Source organism: Diuraphis noxia, unplaced genomic scaffold (genome assembly GCF_037042655.1).
Source record: "Diuraphis noxia isolate RWA-SAM2 unplaced genomic scaffold, SU_Dnox_SAM2 contig0005, whole genome shotgun sequence".
In the NCBI taxonomy this organism is placed as follows: Eukaryota; Metazoa; Arthropoda; class Insecta; order Hemiptera; family Aphididae; genus Diuraphis; species Diuraphis noxia.
This window is the reverse complement of record NW_028301715.1, coordinates 24,763,591-24,781,938: the sequence shown is the minus strand read 5'-3', so window position 1 is coordinate 24,781,938 and position 18,348 is coordinate 24,763,591. Positions and strand designations below refer to the sequence as shown.

Here is an 18,348-nt window from a genome sequence, read left to right as displayed (position 1 = left end):
GTTTATTTTTGTTTTTAGAGATTCTTTGGCATGATGAGAAGTGCTTGTGGTTCAAATGATCATCCGGATTCTGTCTTATTTATTCAAATGTTTCGTCTCATCAGCACATACTCATTAATTAAACCACCAAAAAATAGTAATGTAACTGGTGGAGAAATGATTGAAACATTAATAAATATTCAAGATTTATCAAATGTGAATGTAACAAAAGATACACTAGAAGGAGAGTTAGATTCAATTATAGACAAAGGCCAGTTTGAAGAACTTCCTGACGTTATAGCATTAATGCATGACCATGATTATAGGTCTACCAGTACTTCAAGTCAAGTATTATCATACTTAGCAGGTTATATAGCTAGAAAGGCAAACCGATTTACTAAGTGTAAAAAATGTCTCTCTAGTTTAAGAAACGATTGTTTGTCTTCATCTAGAGACAAACTTATAGACATGCGATCAAAGGGCAACTTAATACATTCATCAAATAATCTATTTAGTTTAATTTCTATTTTAGAAAAATCGACACTAGAAGCATTAAAAAATGAAGAACTTAATATGAATACTTTACTAACTATTACGGAAATGATTGAACAAGGGGATTCAATCCAATTGGTCGGTTGTGTAGATCATAAAGAAGAATTTTCTAAAGCCATTGTGCGATTTTTTTTAATAATGCGCATGTGTTTTATTGTCAAAAGAGCCAATTATAAAGATACGATGACTAGCAAAGAAAAAACAAAAAAAAAACAGGAAAGTATCTAAACTGTAAATAATAATAAAAATTATATTGTAAAATAATTATGTAAACGTGACGGTTTACATTTTTTAAAAATTTTTTTTTACTATTTATATGTACATATATTACGTAAATATAGAACATTCTTAAAGATAAATTTGCGCTGAATACGATGGTGTAATTCTAATTTAAATACGATTATTATTTTTTTAATTATAATTTTTTAAATGTAATAAAGTCGAGTATGTCCCTATCTTATACGGGTTAATTATACTCCGAGCCAGCCTCGGATTTGACCGCCACGCAGACTGGTGGAGAAATTAGTGTGCGATGTTTTATAGAACCAATTTTTGTGCAGGCGGCCAGCAGTGTTTGGCCTCCTTATCTCTAGTCTTCATGGGCACACCATTCATGAATCATGAGTAAGCTGATAGAGGCGGTGTTCTGTTGTAAATCATAGAGTAATACTAGTATCAAATACCTATGTTGACTGTTGAGGCGCAAACGGACGAGGTCTTGCAGTGTAGTCTTTTTAAAAATTAAAAATATTGTACTTAACATTTTTCTTATATGGCATTGCCATAAAATCGGGAAAACTGTACCCGTCCCGTACTCCCGTTGTCGGGCAACGAAACACGTCAGTGAATTACGACTTGCAATTAGCCAGACGTGTGGTCGCAGTCGACATATTATTATTATTTATTATCATCACTCATACGGTAAGGTTGTCATCACGGACTAAGATTTTCGACAGATTTCGTAAAATTTTGAACTATAAACGCTTATTAAAAAAAATTGTGACTTACGATTTTTAATTTTTTTCAGCTACAATAAGAACAACTCATAAGGAACCTTGTATTAAATTTTCAAGTTTTTTTGGTCGTACAACATTTTTTTACCGACACTTCAAAAAAAAATTCTCAAAAACATTGAATATTTCAGTGGTCTATAAATAACTCAAAAAAGTCAAAAATTTTTGAAAATTAAACTGTATATAGATAACACTAACATAAACATTTGGTGAAAATTTTAAGTATTTGCAGTGATTAGTTTTTGAATTACAACCATATAAAAACATCGATTTTTTTGAAAACTGTTGGAAAATGTTTACTTTTGACCTCTATAATGCACCAAGGATCTTCAATTTTACATCGGAAACCACCCCCAAAGTTTGAAATTGAAGCATTATTTCGACTAGTTATGCTGTACACAGACTCAAAAAAAAAAAAAAAAAACACACATCATTGTAAAATCAATACATTCATCACTATTCGTTCAGAATCTTAAAAGTATAAAATTTGATAGGTCTAAAACTGATTGAACTATTTAAGGCTAAAGTAATGTTAAGTTGCTATACTTAGACAGTGGCACTTATTATATTATAGTATAGAACAATAAGAAGTTTACCAATTGCGTTTTAAGAATTTAAAGGTCGAAAGACAAATTGGCAATATTGCGCTCTATACATTTTAGGGTTAATTGCACTCATTATACATATTTCAATATCTAAAGAAATCTTATTAGTCAGTTATAAATGTATAATTATATGATAAATATTAGTGATTTTTTGGGAAGTATCAATATACAAAAAAAATAATGTAAAATTGTAACATAAATAAACAAACAATTTTTTTTTTCACATTTAACAATTTTTGATCCGCAATAATTATTATCGTCAAAATAAAGTAAAATATAATAAAAATAAATGAGTACACCAACTAAAATTCCCGATACTGATAAAAAATATATTAAAACCTATAGTCACTATAGATAACTAGTAATCAATTGATCATTGTAGCAGAAAGATTTATAAAGTAATTTGTATGTAGGTGTATGTGATCCATAGCTGCCAATTGTCTTCCAAATGATGACTGTTCTAAAAATATGTGTAAGTGTAATGTTTAAATTTACACATTTTAAGATTGAGTAAATTCAGAAGAATATAATATATATTATTATAATATTTCATTATTGTCACGGGCAATAATATTATTAAAACGCATATTTTATGATTATCTTAAACTATTTTCAAGAAACGTGTTTAAGATATTTTATTTATGATTATTAAAATATACTTTAAAAATATTATCATCATCATCTCAAATGCTATATGGGCAATAAATAAGTTTTTAAGTTTTTGAGATTAGATCGTAAAACAATATTTTCATTTTTCATATCTGAAACTGTAAGTAGCCGGTATGGAAATTCGATAAGCAGTGAAATTTGGCATAGGCGTAACTCGAGGCTAAATACTGGGACTTGGGAGTGCTAAAATTATGCAAACATGTAATGGACATCAAATCGTGGGGGTTAGCCCCTACTTCACAGTCCCAAATACCATATTTAAATTTTATAACTACAATAACCATCCATAAAGCTAAATACCTGATTACATCAAGTACATAATATTATGTATGGTGATGGTGATGCAAATAGTGACAAAATAAAAATAAATGGTAAAATAACTATAAATTTTGTTTAATATATATTTTTTTGTATTGATCTTTGTAGCTTCGGCGACATGGGTCATTAGCTTTATACTTAAAATTACATTATACTATTACATGTTTTAGGTGACAATTTAATTACAATAATAAGGGAACTTTGAGGCTTATGGCTGTTAACTATATTTATTCTACTTAAATGTATTTTGTCTGTTTCGATTGTCCTGAGGAATGACATGATTTTTTCAGGTTGACAGTCGGATTATTTCGTATAAGTTCGTTGGTATATTTAGTTTTTCTCTTTCTTCCTCATTTGATCGGCATTCTGTCATCAAGTGTTTAACTGAGAGGGTTACTCCGCATGTGGTGCATTCTGACGGTGGTTGGTTCTTCATGAGGTGTCCATGTGTGAGGTGGGTGTGTTTAATAATTTGTTAAAATAATTAGGAATTAATTATACAATTTAAATTTTTTAAGATTTACTTGTATAAGCTATAATATTTTATAGCTAAATATATCTATAATAAAACACACTTACATTTAAATATACTGTTTCATATTCATACTAATATTATTTTTTGGTGACTAATTTATCAGTATTTCAGACTATTTCTGATGAATTAATTTAATTGAAAACATCTCTTTCAATATTTAATATCGATAAATCTGTAAAACGTTGTTGCTCTATACTTGCTCAGTGTCCTTAGCCAGTTTTTTAGACTACGCATTGAGCCATTGACGAGAAGCTTTCCTCACACGTAGCAGAACTCACCGGAATAGTTAGAGCAGCTATAGTAAAATTTTATTATTTTATATACATTTGGAAATATAAGCTCCTTACAAATATATTTAATAAAATTATAATTATAATAAAATTGGAAGGTAAGCAGTTCTAAGACCTTCATATAATTTTTAAATAATATCGAGCGATTATTACTAACATCGATTAAAGATGTACGACGTACGACGTACGTACATACTTTAATCGTACTGCTAACTAATACATCACCTAATGGCTAATACTTGATTTAACGTATTAATTCAACTAATGTCTAATCATATGATAAGTGATAATCATCACGAAAAAATTTTGTTTCTGCTAATAACGCCAGATAAAAAAAAAACCCGGCATAAAATAAAAAAATTATATTTTTCAATTATTGGTATTTTTGAACTGGATAATGGAGATGCCCAAGCATCCCTCCCCGGCCTCTCCCCCTCTGGCTAGTTACGCCTTTGAAGTTTGAATATTAGTAAATGATTGACTTTGAGACTTTGACTCTAAAATAAAAATTTTGTTATAGGCGCAACTGATCCATCTCCGAACATTACTTTTTTTTTCAGTCCTATTTGCTTTAAAATCAAAAATAAGTTGTTAGCACTGTACACATATGATTTGACGTTATCTCGTTGGTCCACCATTTTTTCTAGTCCCGGTCGTCCCCTCCACATAAAACAGTACGAATTACTTTGGTGCATGACTACTACACTTGATGCAATATTTTTTGTTGATAAAGAAAAAGAAAACTCCCAAGTAATCCCAGCTCGCGTGCAGTCGTGCGTGTTTTCACAGTTTTGTCAATCAAATTCTGTAATTCTGTTTTATCGTACCGTTGTTTCTCCAGTTCTCCACTAAGAAAAGTAAGTACTTACACTCAAATAGTAACATCAATTCACCATATTTATATGCCTCGTAAACGATCACTATATCCTCTCTCGTGTTTAATTTTCATTCCAATCTATTTTGATATTAATGACTCGTTATTGGGCACTTGGTCGTTCCAGAATGGCGCATGAAGAAGGAGACCCAGCTGAAATCGCAAAGTTAACCGGCGTCGGCAAATACTTCAACACTATTACGACCAAAGGACGGGTTAACGTAAGTCCTAATTAAATTAATTATAATTTTTGTAAACAACTCAATGACATTTCAAGGTCATGGTTTGATCTTAAGAAATTCTATACCGCTATTTTAGTATAACGAATCTAAAATCCAAGTATCCAACTGCACTATTACGAGACACACGTTTTAGTAGTGGTTGTATTAATTATTTTCATTCTACATTTTTATAGGGTATTTTTCTAATGATAATACAGTTACATAACGACTATTTTTATTACTTACCTACCTATTTCAATGAAAAATTTATTTTGTTTTGGTAACAATACAGTGAAAAAGATAACTACATTGATTTGAAGGTAACTAATTTAAAATGCTACAATAAAAAAATATTTTGGCATATAGTCTATAATCTATATACTATTTATGAATTATACGTTATTATATCAATGATAAGTATTTGAATATAGCTGGCATTTCAGCAAGTCTATGTTTTGATATTGCTAAATATTTACTTATGCTAATAATAGTTATCCTTAAATTATCTTTATTTGATTATTTGAGAAATTAGTTGTTAATGTTAGATAAAGGTAAGAAACCAAACTTGTACCATTTAGTTGTTTTGCACTTCTACTTAAAACGTATGATGGTCCTACTAAAATATTATTTAGTTTAATGCAGTAAGAATAATATTAAGTATTATAGATTTAATGGCCTGAGAATTTTAATCTTTAAAACATATAAAATTAGACTAATTTATATATTGAATGTATATAAAAATAATACAATATAATTATATGTTAAATTTAAAAATTATTTTTGTAAACATAAATATTAAAATAATTCCGTCCCTACTGTAAGGAAAATAGTATAATATGTGTATTATTCCCCACAAATATATATTTATTAATTAAAATTAATAATGGAAGCTGTGACCAATTGTGACATACCAATAATTTGTTTGCTATTCTCAATTCTGTTGGGGATAATAAATAAATGTTGCTACTTCCGTAGTTCTATTGAAAATTTTAATCATAATTAATATTTTAAAATAACATGCATTTTATGTATTAGTACACAAGAACCTGTGGTACACAGAAATTTTATAGGTAAAAAAAAATCTCCCTTTTAATTTAAAAATTAATTGCATATATTTGTCATAGTTTTGTGGTTTTTAAATTAAATTCTATACATATAAACTAACATATATATTTTTGATTAACAAAAATAAAAGGTTATGTGGTCAAGTGATTTGTGAACATTTTCTGATTAATATAGATTGTACTCAGGTATAAATAGGTTGAGAACTGCTTAATTTAGGTACATATTTTACAAACAGATATAATAGTTAAATGATATTATTGTCATATGTTTTAACGTACCTATGTAAACTCTAATAAATATATCAAAAAAATTATTAGTTGTCAATATTACAATAATTTACATATACCACAAAAACCAATTATAAATATTATAGCATACTTAAACCATGTTATTTTAATAATAAATTAATAGACTTAAATAAGTTAATTTTATTATTTAATTAAAATAGGTGCTATTAACTCCATTTTATGATTTAAGAATACATTTAAGAGGACGCTACACCCGCATGTGTTGTATCCGTCTTACAAGTGCGTAACATTGCTAAAACTGGTTCGCGCGGGAAAGAACCGAGAAAGATACAATTATAACTAAGAAACAATTTCACGACATAAAAAGGAAAATTTTGTCTGTGAAATATAGTTTTTATTTTTTCGATATCACTTATACAAAAAAAATTCTTATTGTTTTATAATATATTAATTTTGTGTTTTTTAAGCGTGAATAACTTTTTTTGTAGTTCTGATATCGAAAAAATAAAAACGATATTGCACAGACAAAATTCTCCTTTTTATGTGGTGAAAATTTCGTTTCTTAGTTATAACTGTAGCTTTCTCGGTTTTTTCTTGCGCGAAATAGTTTTTGCAATGTTACGCACTTGTAAGACGGAGACAACACATGCGGGTGTAGCGTCCTATTAAGAATTTGTTATTTTAGTAACTTAATATTTAAAATTTAATTTCTGTTTATTTTCTGTCTATTTTTTTTTAATCAAAATCTATAATCTCACGTGTCTTTATTGAGTGTATAGATTTTGAGAGAACATAGAAAAAATTCATTAAATACAAATTCGCTGGATTTTTTTTAATATATGACATTATATCTTGGACTATTTTGTAAGAAAGGTACTCTCGTACAATTACTTTTTTAAAATTATTTTCCGATAGTAATTTTGCTTAAAATTATTTATTATTTGTTGGTAACTAACATTTTTTAGTTATGCATCTGAAAATTATCTGCAGAAGTACAGATTTACATAATAACTAATAATAAACTATTTATATATTAAAACAGACTATATTTATGCATTTACTTTAACTCTTCTCCTAATTTAAATCATCAACATCACTTTTCTAAGTAGTAGGCATATATACCACTGTAATCAGGCAATATGTTTATGTTGTTTAGTTAAAATAACAAATGTAATTCAAGACATTACATTTTTGTTACAGATTGTATGTGCAACCTATGGAACCATTGCTGTTGGATATCTATTATACAAAATGCGCAGCCCAAAAGCAGAAAAACCTAGTTCTTCTTGAATACATTTTTTGATTAATTTTAGAGATGCTTCTTAGATTTAGGTTATATGTTTTGATTATTATTTTAAGATTAATTTCATATAAAAAGAATTATAATTAAGGAATCATATTAAATAAAGATACCACAATGTTCTTTATTTAGTTTGGATGTTTATATTGTATTCAGTTTACTCTGGAAGAGAATGTTTAACTTACTACAAATTTATAAAAATCGTTCAGATAACAGCAACAAAAATAGATATTTGATTTAAAATAATGTTAACGTTCATCCATTTGTTTGTCTCTTGTTATAACATGGTCCTCAAATTTTACCATATAAGTAGTACCTTTGTGCCAATGTGCAGTGACTTTAGCATTCTAAAAATAATAAAATACAAATAGAATAATAGTCATTTGATCAAGAACTAATAACTACATATATTTTAAGCATTTTGTTGACAAGAAACTGATATAAAAATATAAAAAATCAATCAATAAAACAAGATAATTCTATGTTATATCTATAATCAGTGGTATTAATTTATGTTAAGAACATACAGTTTCAACTATTGCATTGATTTAAGTCATTGACAACTGGTGAGATGTTATAAAATTACAACTTTTCAACTTTCATCTCTTAATTCAATTCCTAATTTTAAGGGAACCAAGTTTATGGTAGAAGCATAAGTTTTCACCATGTTATTATTGAATATTGAAAATTGTACTAAAAAATACATATTTACTATTTACAACAAAGGTAAGAAGCTTAATAGATTTTGTGCTTAATATATTTGGTTTATAAAAAATACCGAAAAGAAGTTAAATTTTTTTTAAGAGAATGTCACATTTGCAAGTGTCATTTGCAACAATTAAACACATTATAAATGTGAGTTCAGTGTTGTTAACTTATAAGAATTATGGGTATGGGTGATATTGTAATTTTTTTTGTAGAATAAAGTGAAACCTTAGAGAACAAAATGAATATTTACTAGTAATAAATAATATCACGAAATGAGAAAAATCTGTCCAAGGCACAAAAACGTAGAAGAAAAGAATAAGGAATAAAAATTTATATTAGAAAATAAAATATTTGTGAGTGAAATAACAATTATTAAGTTGCAAATGAAAAACACATAAGCTATATGTATTTATTAAATTAATTCATATTTGTATGTAATTTAATATTTTATGAAAGTATAAAATTGTATGTAAATGATAGGTATCAAAAGATTAGCTAAATGTCTAAATTTAATTTAATTAACCAGCTATTTTCAGTTTCTAGGAAATTATAGTAACAATAAATATAAATAATAGGTACTTACAAAACCTGATGAATTTAGTATTCCTTCAATTATGCCACCAACAAATACAGCACAGTTTAAATTACCTTTATCTTTAGGAACTGAAATGAATTTATTTACTAATGGTTCTTTTTCAATAATATAATAAGTTGAATCATCATCATTTGAATGTTCCAATTTGTCAGCTTCACGGCCAAAGAAACTCTGAAATTTCAATAATCATGTAACTTAATTATTTCCAATAAATAATAACCAACCTAACCAATACTTGAATTGCAAGAATATATTGTAAACCTCCTCAATGAAATAAAATTATTTCAACCAACCCACTCCTTCTAATTTTTATTAATATAGCTACAAATGTTTGAGAATAAAAGTTGTTTATACATATTTTTCAATTCAAGCAAATATTTAAAACTTAGACATCATACTTTCCAGAACGTAGATTTGATAAATAACAGCATATTCAATAGTTTTATCTCACGTTTGCTGTTTTTTTCACGTAAGAAATGTAAATCAATTAATTTTGTACCGACTTCTTGTCCCAAGTCAGACAACCTGGAAAAATGATTTTATTTGGGACTCAAATGATACAATTGAACTTAAATCTGCAAACACCTACCTCATTTGTAACTCATTTACTGTATGTGCTTTTCCTTGACAGTACTGTACCAGTTCAGAAAACATCAATGCAAAACAGTTCATGTTGATCTCGCCTTTACCTTTACTTATAGACTTATCAAGTATACTTGTTTTTTGTCTCATATTTGATATTTGGATAGGATTCATTATAGATAATGGTTGTGAATATGTAATGTAATTAGTAATAAACAATATTTAGTTGTTTTGGATTACTTTGCAAAAAAATTTACAATGTAACATAACTTATTATTATGTAAATATTAACTTGAATTCAACTGTTAACTACAAAAGAACGAGCGATAAATACCTATGTATTGTAATAACTTAAAGTAATTATATTTTATATTGTTCTAATTTTAACCACTAATTCGGAAATATTTTAAATGTTAAAATTTATATAATATGGTTATTAGTTATTATTAATTATTGTTAATATTTGGAAAATTTAATAATAATAATAAATATTAATTGATAATTAGTCTAAACTTTTAAAATCACTTAATCACGATTAAATATAATAACTACCCAGTAACTCTACGTAACTACCACACAGAATTATTCTGTGATAGTACTATCTCAGATTATATAATCTGTGGTACTATTTTTAATTTTGTCCACGGACTAAGATCTAGTGGTAATATTCTACAAATAGGCCGCGAGCAGCCAGCAGCGTAAAATTTGTTATTCTTGTGATGCACTGTTTTAGTGCTTTTAACTTAAGCCTGTTAGTACTTTGTAGTTCCATTTTCCATTGTATTGTAAATATTTGTAATTTTAAATTTATAATTATTTTGAGATTAATTTTATCAATATAATGGGCGTGTAGATAGCGCTAAAATCATTCGGACTCAAATTCCCCCCCGCACTCCCGCGACGCAATACATTTTCGGTTCACAGATATTGCAGTATTGCACGACTCGATGCCAGTCCATTATATCTTAGTCCGTGATTCTGTCTTAATTTTTAATATTTCATCAGCAGACAGCAGCTACTAAAATATCATAGAGTAATATTACTAAATAATGAACTCTATGTACTAAATTGCTACTATCCAAAATGTAATGTGTTCAAGGATGTTGTAAACACAAATCGGATTTTCTTAACTATAGTTGATAAGCCACTCTGCTTCGGGCAGTATTTATTTTATTGTTTACACATTTCACATAACGAATTGTTGAATCACGATTATACTACCGGTGTTAATTTTTCAGTTAACAAAATATTTATATTATTCGTCTACTTACTACTAGGTCCATCCATAATCCATAATAAATTGTATATAGTTGTCGATTTTACATTATTTAATATTTATGAGTTTTATGTTGGACGTGTAAATACCCTCGACAAAATGTTCTATCATGTAAGTTCTGAGAATATATTGTGTGAATACCTATATCGTATATATATTTTTTTGATTAGATCGCATTGGAACACGATGTTCTGCTTCATCCTCGGTACTTTGGTCCACAGTTATTAGACACTGTAAAACAAAAGCTATATCGTGAAGTCGAAGGCACGTGTACTGGAAAGTGAGTAATTTTTAAACTGATCTTTTATTGTGGTATAAAATAAATTAATGTACGAAACGTAATGACTTAATACAGTTAAAACATTGGCATATGTGAATACCTAACACTCCTAATCTCACATAATTTTTGAAATTTTTGATTGAATTTTCGTTCTAAGAATCAATAACATGTCTTATGTTTGAAAGTTAAAAGTGGTTAAGTGGACAATGTGCTCTATTGATTTTTTCCATGACAATAGAGCTATATGTTTTTCCTAGTATCAAAAAAGAAGATAGGAACAAAATATACCTTTTATAATATTATTGTTTATTACTTATTAGTTGTATGTACTTGAGTCGGTTAAATTTTTAATTTTTTAATACAATACATTTTAGGTATGGATTTGTAATTGCTGTTACCCATATTGATAATATTGGTTGTGGATTAATTCTCCCTGGTCAAGGATTTGTTGTATACACCGTGAAATATAAAGCTATTGTTTTTCGACCCTTTAAAGGCGAAGTTTTGGAAGCTGTAGTTACTCAACTTAACAAAGTAGGAATGTTTGCAGAAATTGGACCACTCTCCTGTTTTATATCTCATCATGTAAGTTATATATCATTACTTTATAATTATTAATATTAAACAATATTATTTAATTTATTCTTACTAAGTTTATACTATGTAACTAACTTTTAAGTTTTATTTATTTTTCCAGTCCATACCATCAGAGCTGCAATTCTGTCCAAATACTTCACCTCCTTGTTACAAATCTAAAGAAGAAGTATGGAACTTACACTTGATTTATACATTATTTTTATTACTCATACTGTTTATATTAAGGAACAATGAAAAACGAACAATCTATTTTAAAATTAGTACTGAGAAAACCATCAATGAATGGTGTACAATTCAATCATTTCCGTTTTTTTTAATGTAAGAACTTACACCATTTTTATTTGCTATTTTTGTAAATAGTCTTCTAGATGTCTTGAAAAGTTGAACAGTTGTTAACTTCTTATTTTTACTTATGGTGTATTAAATTGTTTATTTTCTACATCTCCAGGAATATATCAATCCAATGATATTACAGATAGATGAGTTGCGTCTTTCTTTTAATAAAATACATATTAAAATGTTATATGATGACTTATTCAAAAAATTTTATTCATTTATTCGTTGATAGCCTTATTTACTGAGTGTGTATAACTAATACCTAAGAATGAGATAGTTGATATAGATTTTTTCTGATAACAAATTGTGTTTCTGTCCACATATTGAAAATATGCCATTTAGTGCTGTTATTGGGCTTTTTAAAATTGTGTTGGTGTTAATTTTAAGTTCTCTTTTAAATGTTTTAATTTTTTGTTCTATTTTGGAGTGAAACTGTTATCTAGAACTACTACCAGTGATAGCGTGAATTTTCGATATGATAGCTATTTTTTTGGAGCAACCATTCAAATTTAAATTGGGGTGTGCATCTTATTGATAATTGCTTATAATTAATGTAATTTTAAGAATTAAGTTTATTTGGTATGGGGGTAAGCCATCCACTTAGTGTCGGTACTTATTTTAAAAAGTTTATCATAGAAAAAAATGTTTACTTTATCACTGATTAATAACTGTTGTAAGCTTGATTTTGTCTTTTGGACATTTATGAATTTCTGCGCTTTTATTTTAAAAACTGAATGTACTACTGTTCCTTATACCCTTGTTTTAAAATCCAATGCTAAAAGAAGAGTTAATACTCTAGTTTTTTTGTCTAATTCTATTAAATTGCTATATACATCCTCTGCTATTGTATCATATTGAACAATGTCAATTTTGTTGTCCCTCTTTGGAACTATTTCATTCCATTTTACCCTACATATTCTTAAATTTTAGTTTTTTTAATTTTTTTTTGGTATAGGTTAAATCTTTTATTACATTGTTAAACAAATAAACAAATTAAATGCAATTAAGTGGCAAATAAATTTAGTTTTTAAAGCTATTATTTAGTTTTATCTTTCTTTTATGATATAGTGCTATGTTATTATTTTATGTTATTAGAATATAGCAATACAACCAGAAGATACAATAAGATTAAAAATTGTTGGAACACGTGTTGATGCATCAGGAATAGTATGTATTTAAAAATCAATTATTTAATACTATTAGTATAAAAAATATTAATCGCATTGGTTGATGAACTTTTGTTTACTAGAGATAAATAAATAAGTTAAAAAATATTTTTTTTTAATCATTAGTCTTATAAAAAAAAAAAAACAACAGTAATCCTGTATTATATTTAGAGTTAAAAATATGCGTTGATCGGATAAAATAGTGTTAACTAAGTACTATGTAGTCTACAAAAATGTCTGAAATTGAATGATAAAGAAGTAGGTCAGATAATTACTTATAAATAATATATATCATAATATATTTAAATAAAAATAAAATTTCATTTGTTTATTTCTTAAAATATAAATCTATGTTATAAATGCATTTTACTAACGACAGTTTATTTTGGACAATATCACCTAGATTCGATGACTAGTGAGATTATAAATTTTTAGATTGAATATTTATTTATTTATGAATTATTTCTTTTAGTTGGTTGATAAATTTGAACTTGTAACAAATGTATTAAATATAAAATATTTCTTAAAGAACAATCCATTAAAACAATATTGTAATATTTATAATAATATAAATTATTAAATTATCAGATAGATGTAGGTCTTAAATAAAATTATTTAAAAGTTTATAACCTTGTATCTACTATTATATATTCAAAATTAAATGTCATGAATTATATAATATTTGTTTTTGCAGTTTGCTATTGGTACATTGATGGACGATTATTTAGGTGGGTATTAAATTGATTGTAAAACAAAAATTATACAGTTATTAAAAACAATTGTTTTCCTATGATTTCAGGGTTAATCCATTAAAACAAGGACACATGAAATTATTATTTTTATATTGTATACTGTACATAATAATGTAAAAATAAAATAAAAAGTAACAGAATAAATTATTTGTATATAAATTAATTTAAAGTGTTTTTAAATGTGTTAAAATGAGCTGAGGAGGCAATTTTTTTCTCACTATTAAAAAATATAAGAAAATTCAATTAAAAAGGTACATTCAATTAGCTTCTGGAAATATTAGAAATTATGGTTGTAATGTATGTGTAATGGTGCACCGTTGGTGGCACTAATAGCAGTCAATTGCTAGCGGCACCATATTATCTCTTTTCACCTAGCAGATTAAATATCATACAAAAGTTAATGTTTTTACCTAACTAAGGACTACAGTAATGTTATGGATCAAGTATAATAGTCTATGCCGATAAAAAAACTAGAGTACAAGCATTACGCCTTGAGAAAAAATGTTCATCAATTGACTTTATCATTTATATATACTTCATGAACCATACAATATTAAAATGTATCAAATAAAAATATTGACCGAAACATAGACCAAAGATCTTAATATAATAGACGCACTGTTATTAATTGATACTTCCATCAGAAACAAGAAACAATAGCACACTAATAATTGAACTTGTAGCCAGTGCCAAATCATTTTGTCTAAAACTAAATATTTATAATGAAAGAGATTTTAATCAACATCAGGAAAAAAAATGATTTAAATCCACAATCAAATGTAGACTTAACATGTAAAGACTTTTACTGAAAAGAATTTTTTCAAGTTTTGGACACTAATTAATTTGTCTTCACAAAATTAAAAATATTGTTCAGCTTGTATCCAACCACTTTTTAAATTATTATCATTACCTTTAAGTTCAAGTATAACCCTAAAAGTTGTAGAAGAAGTATTTTTCTTACTTCCAAAAAAACTGTGACATGTCTAATGTAACAGATTTCAACAGTGCATTATGTGATATAAATATATTGAGGTTATAGACTGAAAATGTTGAATCATTGAGCCATATGTTATGGATGTAGCCAATAAATTAAGGACTATAATTCCCATGGCAAATGTACTTTGCCATTAACACCACAGCTTACCACAGCATCAAATGAACAGCGTTTCAGCAAGCTAAAAATAATCAAAAATCATTTATGAACAATTACAGATTAAATGATTTGATTATACTTGATTCTGAGAAAAATATTTTGGATAATATTGAAATGACAAATATGATTAAAATATGGGAATCGTTAAAAGAAAGAAGAATCTCTGTGTAACATTAATTATAATTTTTATTGCACATACTGATAATGTTTTGTTTTAAATAATTTAGATATAAGCCAAACCCAATTTAACTGTGATCAGAGATCACTAAAACCAATGCACATTACATTTTTTCATAGGTGGCAAGAGGTTCTATAAAAATAAAACTAAAAATGTATGTTTGATTATGGTTGTTATATTAATAGAAAAATCTGGAAAGGGAAGGTAGGCATTTGCAGCAAAAGTAATTTAAGAAGAAAAATAAAATTATAATCCTGTATAAGATACACCCAGGGGCCCCACAAGGGGTAGGGATGGTCAGAAGGAACCATGGTACTGCGGGTCCCGGACTTTCGAGGAGCCCGGCGTTCATGCAAACAATTACTTCAATATATATAAGGAAAATGTTTCAAAATTAATTTGTATTTAAGAAGGGCTCCATTTTAGTTCTATGCCAGGGCCAAAAATATGATATGGTCTGCGTACACCGTACACACACTGAAAACTGCAGTCTGAAATTTGCATATCGTTAAATCCATAAAAAAATTACAATAATTAATTTATTAAATTAAAATTATTATTATTCTGAGGGCTCCCCAAGATAACATATCAAAGCTTAAAATATTTTTTTTAATAATCATTTATAGTGAGATAAACAAAATTGGAAGAGGATGTTAGCACCTGTATGTAAACATTAAACAGACATTTTAAGAAGCAAAAATAAAATAATTAAGCTAAGAACTAGAGACTATCGTTAACAGTTTACATAATACACCCAAAAATCTATTCATAGTAGGTAATTAGCTTATTAAAATATGAATCACCAGAGGATTCCTCGGTTCCTCCAGATATAGCATGTTAAATTTTAAAATATTTATATTAAAAACCAAATTATAAAGTTCATTATTATATATTATATATATATATAACTGTATATAACTAGTTATTTCAAAAACCAAAAATATTATAAATTACGTAGGCACTCATCTATGCCCTAAGGGATGGCAACAGGTAAATTTTTTTTTCAATAAACTTGTAAATTTTTAGCACAAACAAAATGTGTTATCCGGCGAATTGTGTAGGCAAAATTGGTACATTAACGAAGTGTTCAATATTATCTATAAGGTTAGGTTAGGACCTAACCGTTAGGTACCTCCATTAGTGACAAAAAGACAGTGATGGCGCACATTGGTACAGTAAAAACCAGGCCGCAATCTGCTGCAATTGCCAAAATCAACACTTCTTAGTTCTTAAATTCATTCGAATGAGCGAAATAACAACATTCTGTTGAACTTCGTCGCGATGAACGGAGTAAATGCATATGAATATATGACTTATATATATATATATATATCGACAGTGGCGTAATCACGGACACGACGGTGCACTTACACCCCCTGGTATTATGTTGCAGATGCAAAGATGTCCTTTTTCACCTGCAGATGCTTAACTTTATACCTATTAAAATACAATATCAACTAAATTTCATTGATTTGTTGAATATTTTTTAAAATTATTTAAAAATTTTGCCATCATCACTTTAATTAATTTCATATAAATATTATATTTTTTAATTTTTATATGTATAATGTATCATAGGTAGTACAGATATACAGCACATATACTATATAGTATTTAAAATATAGGTTTTGAAACCTACAGATTTTGATATTTGTTTATGTCATGTTGTCATCAAATATAAAAAGAACCTATAGTACACGCGAGCAATGCAATTAGCTTTAATTATGAGTAATATGACTTAATTTGTCATTACGATTATTGAACCCATAACAATTTTGCATCTGCTGAAATTTAATGGAATTACGCCAACGTATATCGAATTTTGTATATAATCAAATAAAAGTACCTACATCGAAACATAACGAGTCAATTATTGACTTAATAAATTTATTGAAAGTAAATACATAATGTTGAAGACATCAAAAATGTAAATCAAAGACCAGAGTTACAAAACTGAGAAAAAAAAATGTGTAATGTTGCAAGGGCGCCCCAGGTAAATAATATATTTTAAGAAATGAAAAAAAAATAACATAGACGAATACATTAAGACTGCAGTAAAATAATCTTTCGATTTTTATAAACCCAAAACACTATTCGGTATGATTAGTTTTTTAATGAATGATGAATCTGAGGTTTCCAATTATCAATAGTTGGTTATAAAATGTCTTAATATTGTGTAGACAAAAAAATCAAATAGAAATAAATTAACTTTAAAAAAATTAGGAGAGGTCCATACTCCATATAAATAATAAATAGTTACTCAAGTTAGTTATTCGATACTGTGATTTTCTGTCTTTGTCTAACATATGCGCGACATAGAATTATAGCTGTGCCTGGCCAAACATACTGATTGATATAGAGAAGCGATAATATATCTAAAAACAGATTTGAATCATTTCATGAAGGCTACTTGAGATCAACTTTCCCAAATTTTTGATTTTAACTTATCTAAAAATTTAAAAACTGCAATCTTATATAATTAAACGTTTTTAAAAATTTTGGAGATAATATTAAAAATTTGGTAAAATCAACCTCAAGCAATCTTGAAGACAAATTCAAATCTGATTTTAGAACTCTTATCGCTTCATTAGATCAATTATTGGTACGATTGGAACTAACAGAGAATAACGGTATCAAGTCCCCTTATAGACTAGGCTGAACCATCATTTCCTCCAATTAGTTGTTTCTTGTTTTTTCAATTATCATTTTAAATACATTACTATAAAAAATCTTTAGTCTTTAAAAAAAAAGATATAACAATTTATGAAGGACTTTCTATTTTATTTTTTTTCAATGATAATTGTAGATAATAATAAAAAATTTAAAATATAAAATATAAAATGTCATATATAATTGCCATAAATAGCAAAAATAAATCAATTTTGATGCAGTGTGAACTCGGCTCTAATATTTATAGGGTAATACCACTAATACCTGTACGGCTATAATGATAAATTCGTCTATAGGTAATCGGTTATAATAAGAAATGAATGAAATGATGCATTATTAACGATTGATGAAGATTATTATAAATTTAAGACGATAAGTCGGTGACT

The 18,348-nt window shown here is 27.1% G+C and overlaps 3 protein-coding genes and 1 long non-coding RNA gene across 4 annotated transcripts; 2 read left to right on the top strand and 2 right to left on the bottom strand.

The window, feature by feature from the left end:
• Positions 1-3,194: 3,194 nt before the first annotated feature.
• LOC149055118 (uncharacterized) lies at positions 3,195-4,606 on the bottom strand. Its single transcript, XR_016191944.1, has 2 exons — positions 3,716-4,606; positions 3,195-3,566 (listed from the first exon to the last, which is right to left on the bottom strand). It is a non-coding gene; the product is annotated as an uncharacterized LOC149055118 (long non-coding RNA).
• Positions 4,607-4,630: 24 nt separating this feature from the next.
• Positions 4,631-7,796, top strand: LOC107167625 (ATP synthase F(0) complex subunit k, mitochondrial-like). Its single transcript, XM_015516769.2, has 3 exons — positions 4,631-4,818; positions 4,963-5,056; positions 7,570-7,796. The coding sequence occupies exons 2-3, from the start codon at positions 4,964-4,966 to the stop codon at positions 7,657-7,659; spliced, it is 183 nt and encodes a 60-aa protein (XP_015372255.1). The 5' UTR covers positions 4,631-4,818; position 4,963; the 3' UTR covers positions 7,660-7,796.
• Positions 7,790-10,053, bottom strand: Trs31 (trafficking protein particle complex subunit 31). The gene is made up of 4 exons (XM_015516768.2): positions 9,562-10,053; positions 9,371-9,497; positions 8,961-9,143; positions 7,790-8,016 (listed from the first exon to the last, which is right to left on the bottom strand). Exons 1-4 carry the CDS (start codon positions 9,726-9,728, stop codon positions 7,918-7,920), a joined length of 576 nt encoding a protein of 191 aa, XP_015372254.1. The 5' UTR covers positions 9,729-10,053; the 3' UTR covers positions 7,790-7,917.
• Positions 10,054-10,499: 446 nt separating this feature from the next.
• Polr2G (DNA-directed RNA polymerase II subunit Rpb7) lies at positions 10,500-14,124 on the top strand. The gene is made up of 7 exons (XM_015516748.2): positions 10,500-10,941; positions 11,001-11,110; positions 11,485-11,695; positions 11,808-11,873; positions 13,139-13,210; positions 13,904-13,937; positions 14,009-14,124. Exons 1-7 carry the CDS (start codon positions 10,930-10,932, stop codon positions 14,020-14,022), a joined length of 519 nt encoding a protein of 172 aa, XP_015372234.1. The 5' UTR covers positions 10,500-10,929; the 3' UTR covers positions 14,023-14,124.
• The last annotated feature ends 4,224 nt before the right edge of the window (positions 14,125-18,348 follow it).

Excerpts from the sequence above, each read along its gene's own strand:
- LOC107167625 (XM_015516769.2), top strand. The coding sequence starts at position 4,964 with ATGGCGCATGAAGAAGGAGACCCAGCTGAAATCGCAAAGTTAACCGGC. Across the intron at positions 5,057-7,569 it reads CGACCAAAGGACGGGTTAAC|ATTGTATGTGCAACCTATGG; the intron begins GTAAGTCCTAAT and ends TTTTTGTTACAG.
- Trs31 (XM_015516768.2), bottom strand. The coding sequence starts at position 9,728 with ATGAATCCTATCCAAATATCAAATATGAGACAAAAAACAAGTATACTT. Across the intron at positions 9,498-9,561 it reads GTAAATGAGTTACAAATGAG|GTTGTCTGACTTGGGACAAG; the intron begins GTAGGTGTTTGC and ends TCATTTTTCCAG. Across the intron at positions 9,144-9,370 it reads TCAAATCTACGTTCTGGAAA|AGTTTCTTTGGCCGTGAAGC; the intron begins GTATGATGTCTA and ends TTGAAATTTCAG.
- Polr2G (XM_015516748.2), top strand. Across the intron at positions 11,874-13,138 it reads GTTACAAATCTAAAGAAGAA|AATATAGCAATACAACCAGA; the intron begins GTATGGAACTTA and ends TTATGTTATTAG. Across the intron at positions 13,211-13,903 it reads GTGTTGATGCATCAGGAATA|TTTGCTATTGGTACATTGAT; the intron begins GTATGTATTTAA and ends TTGTTTTTGCAG.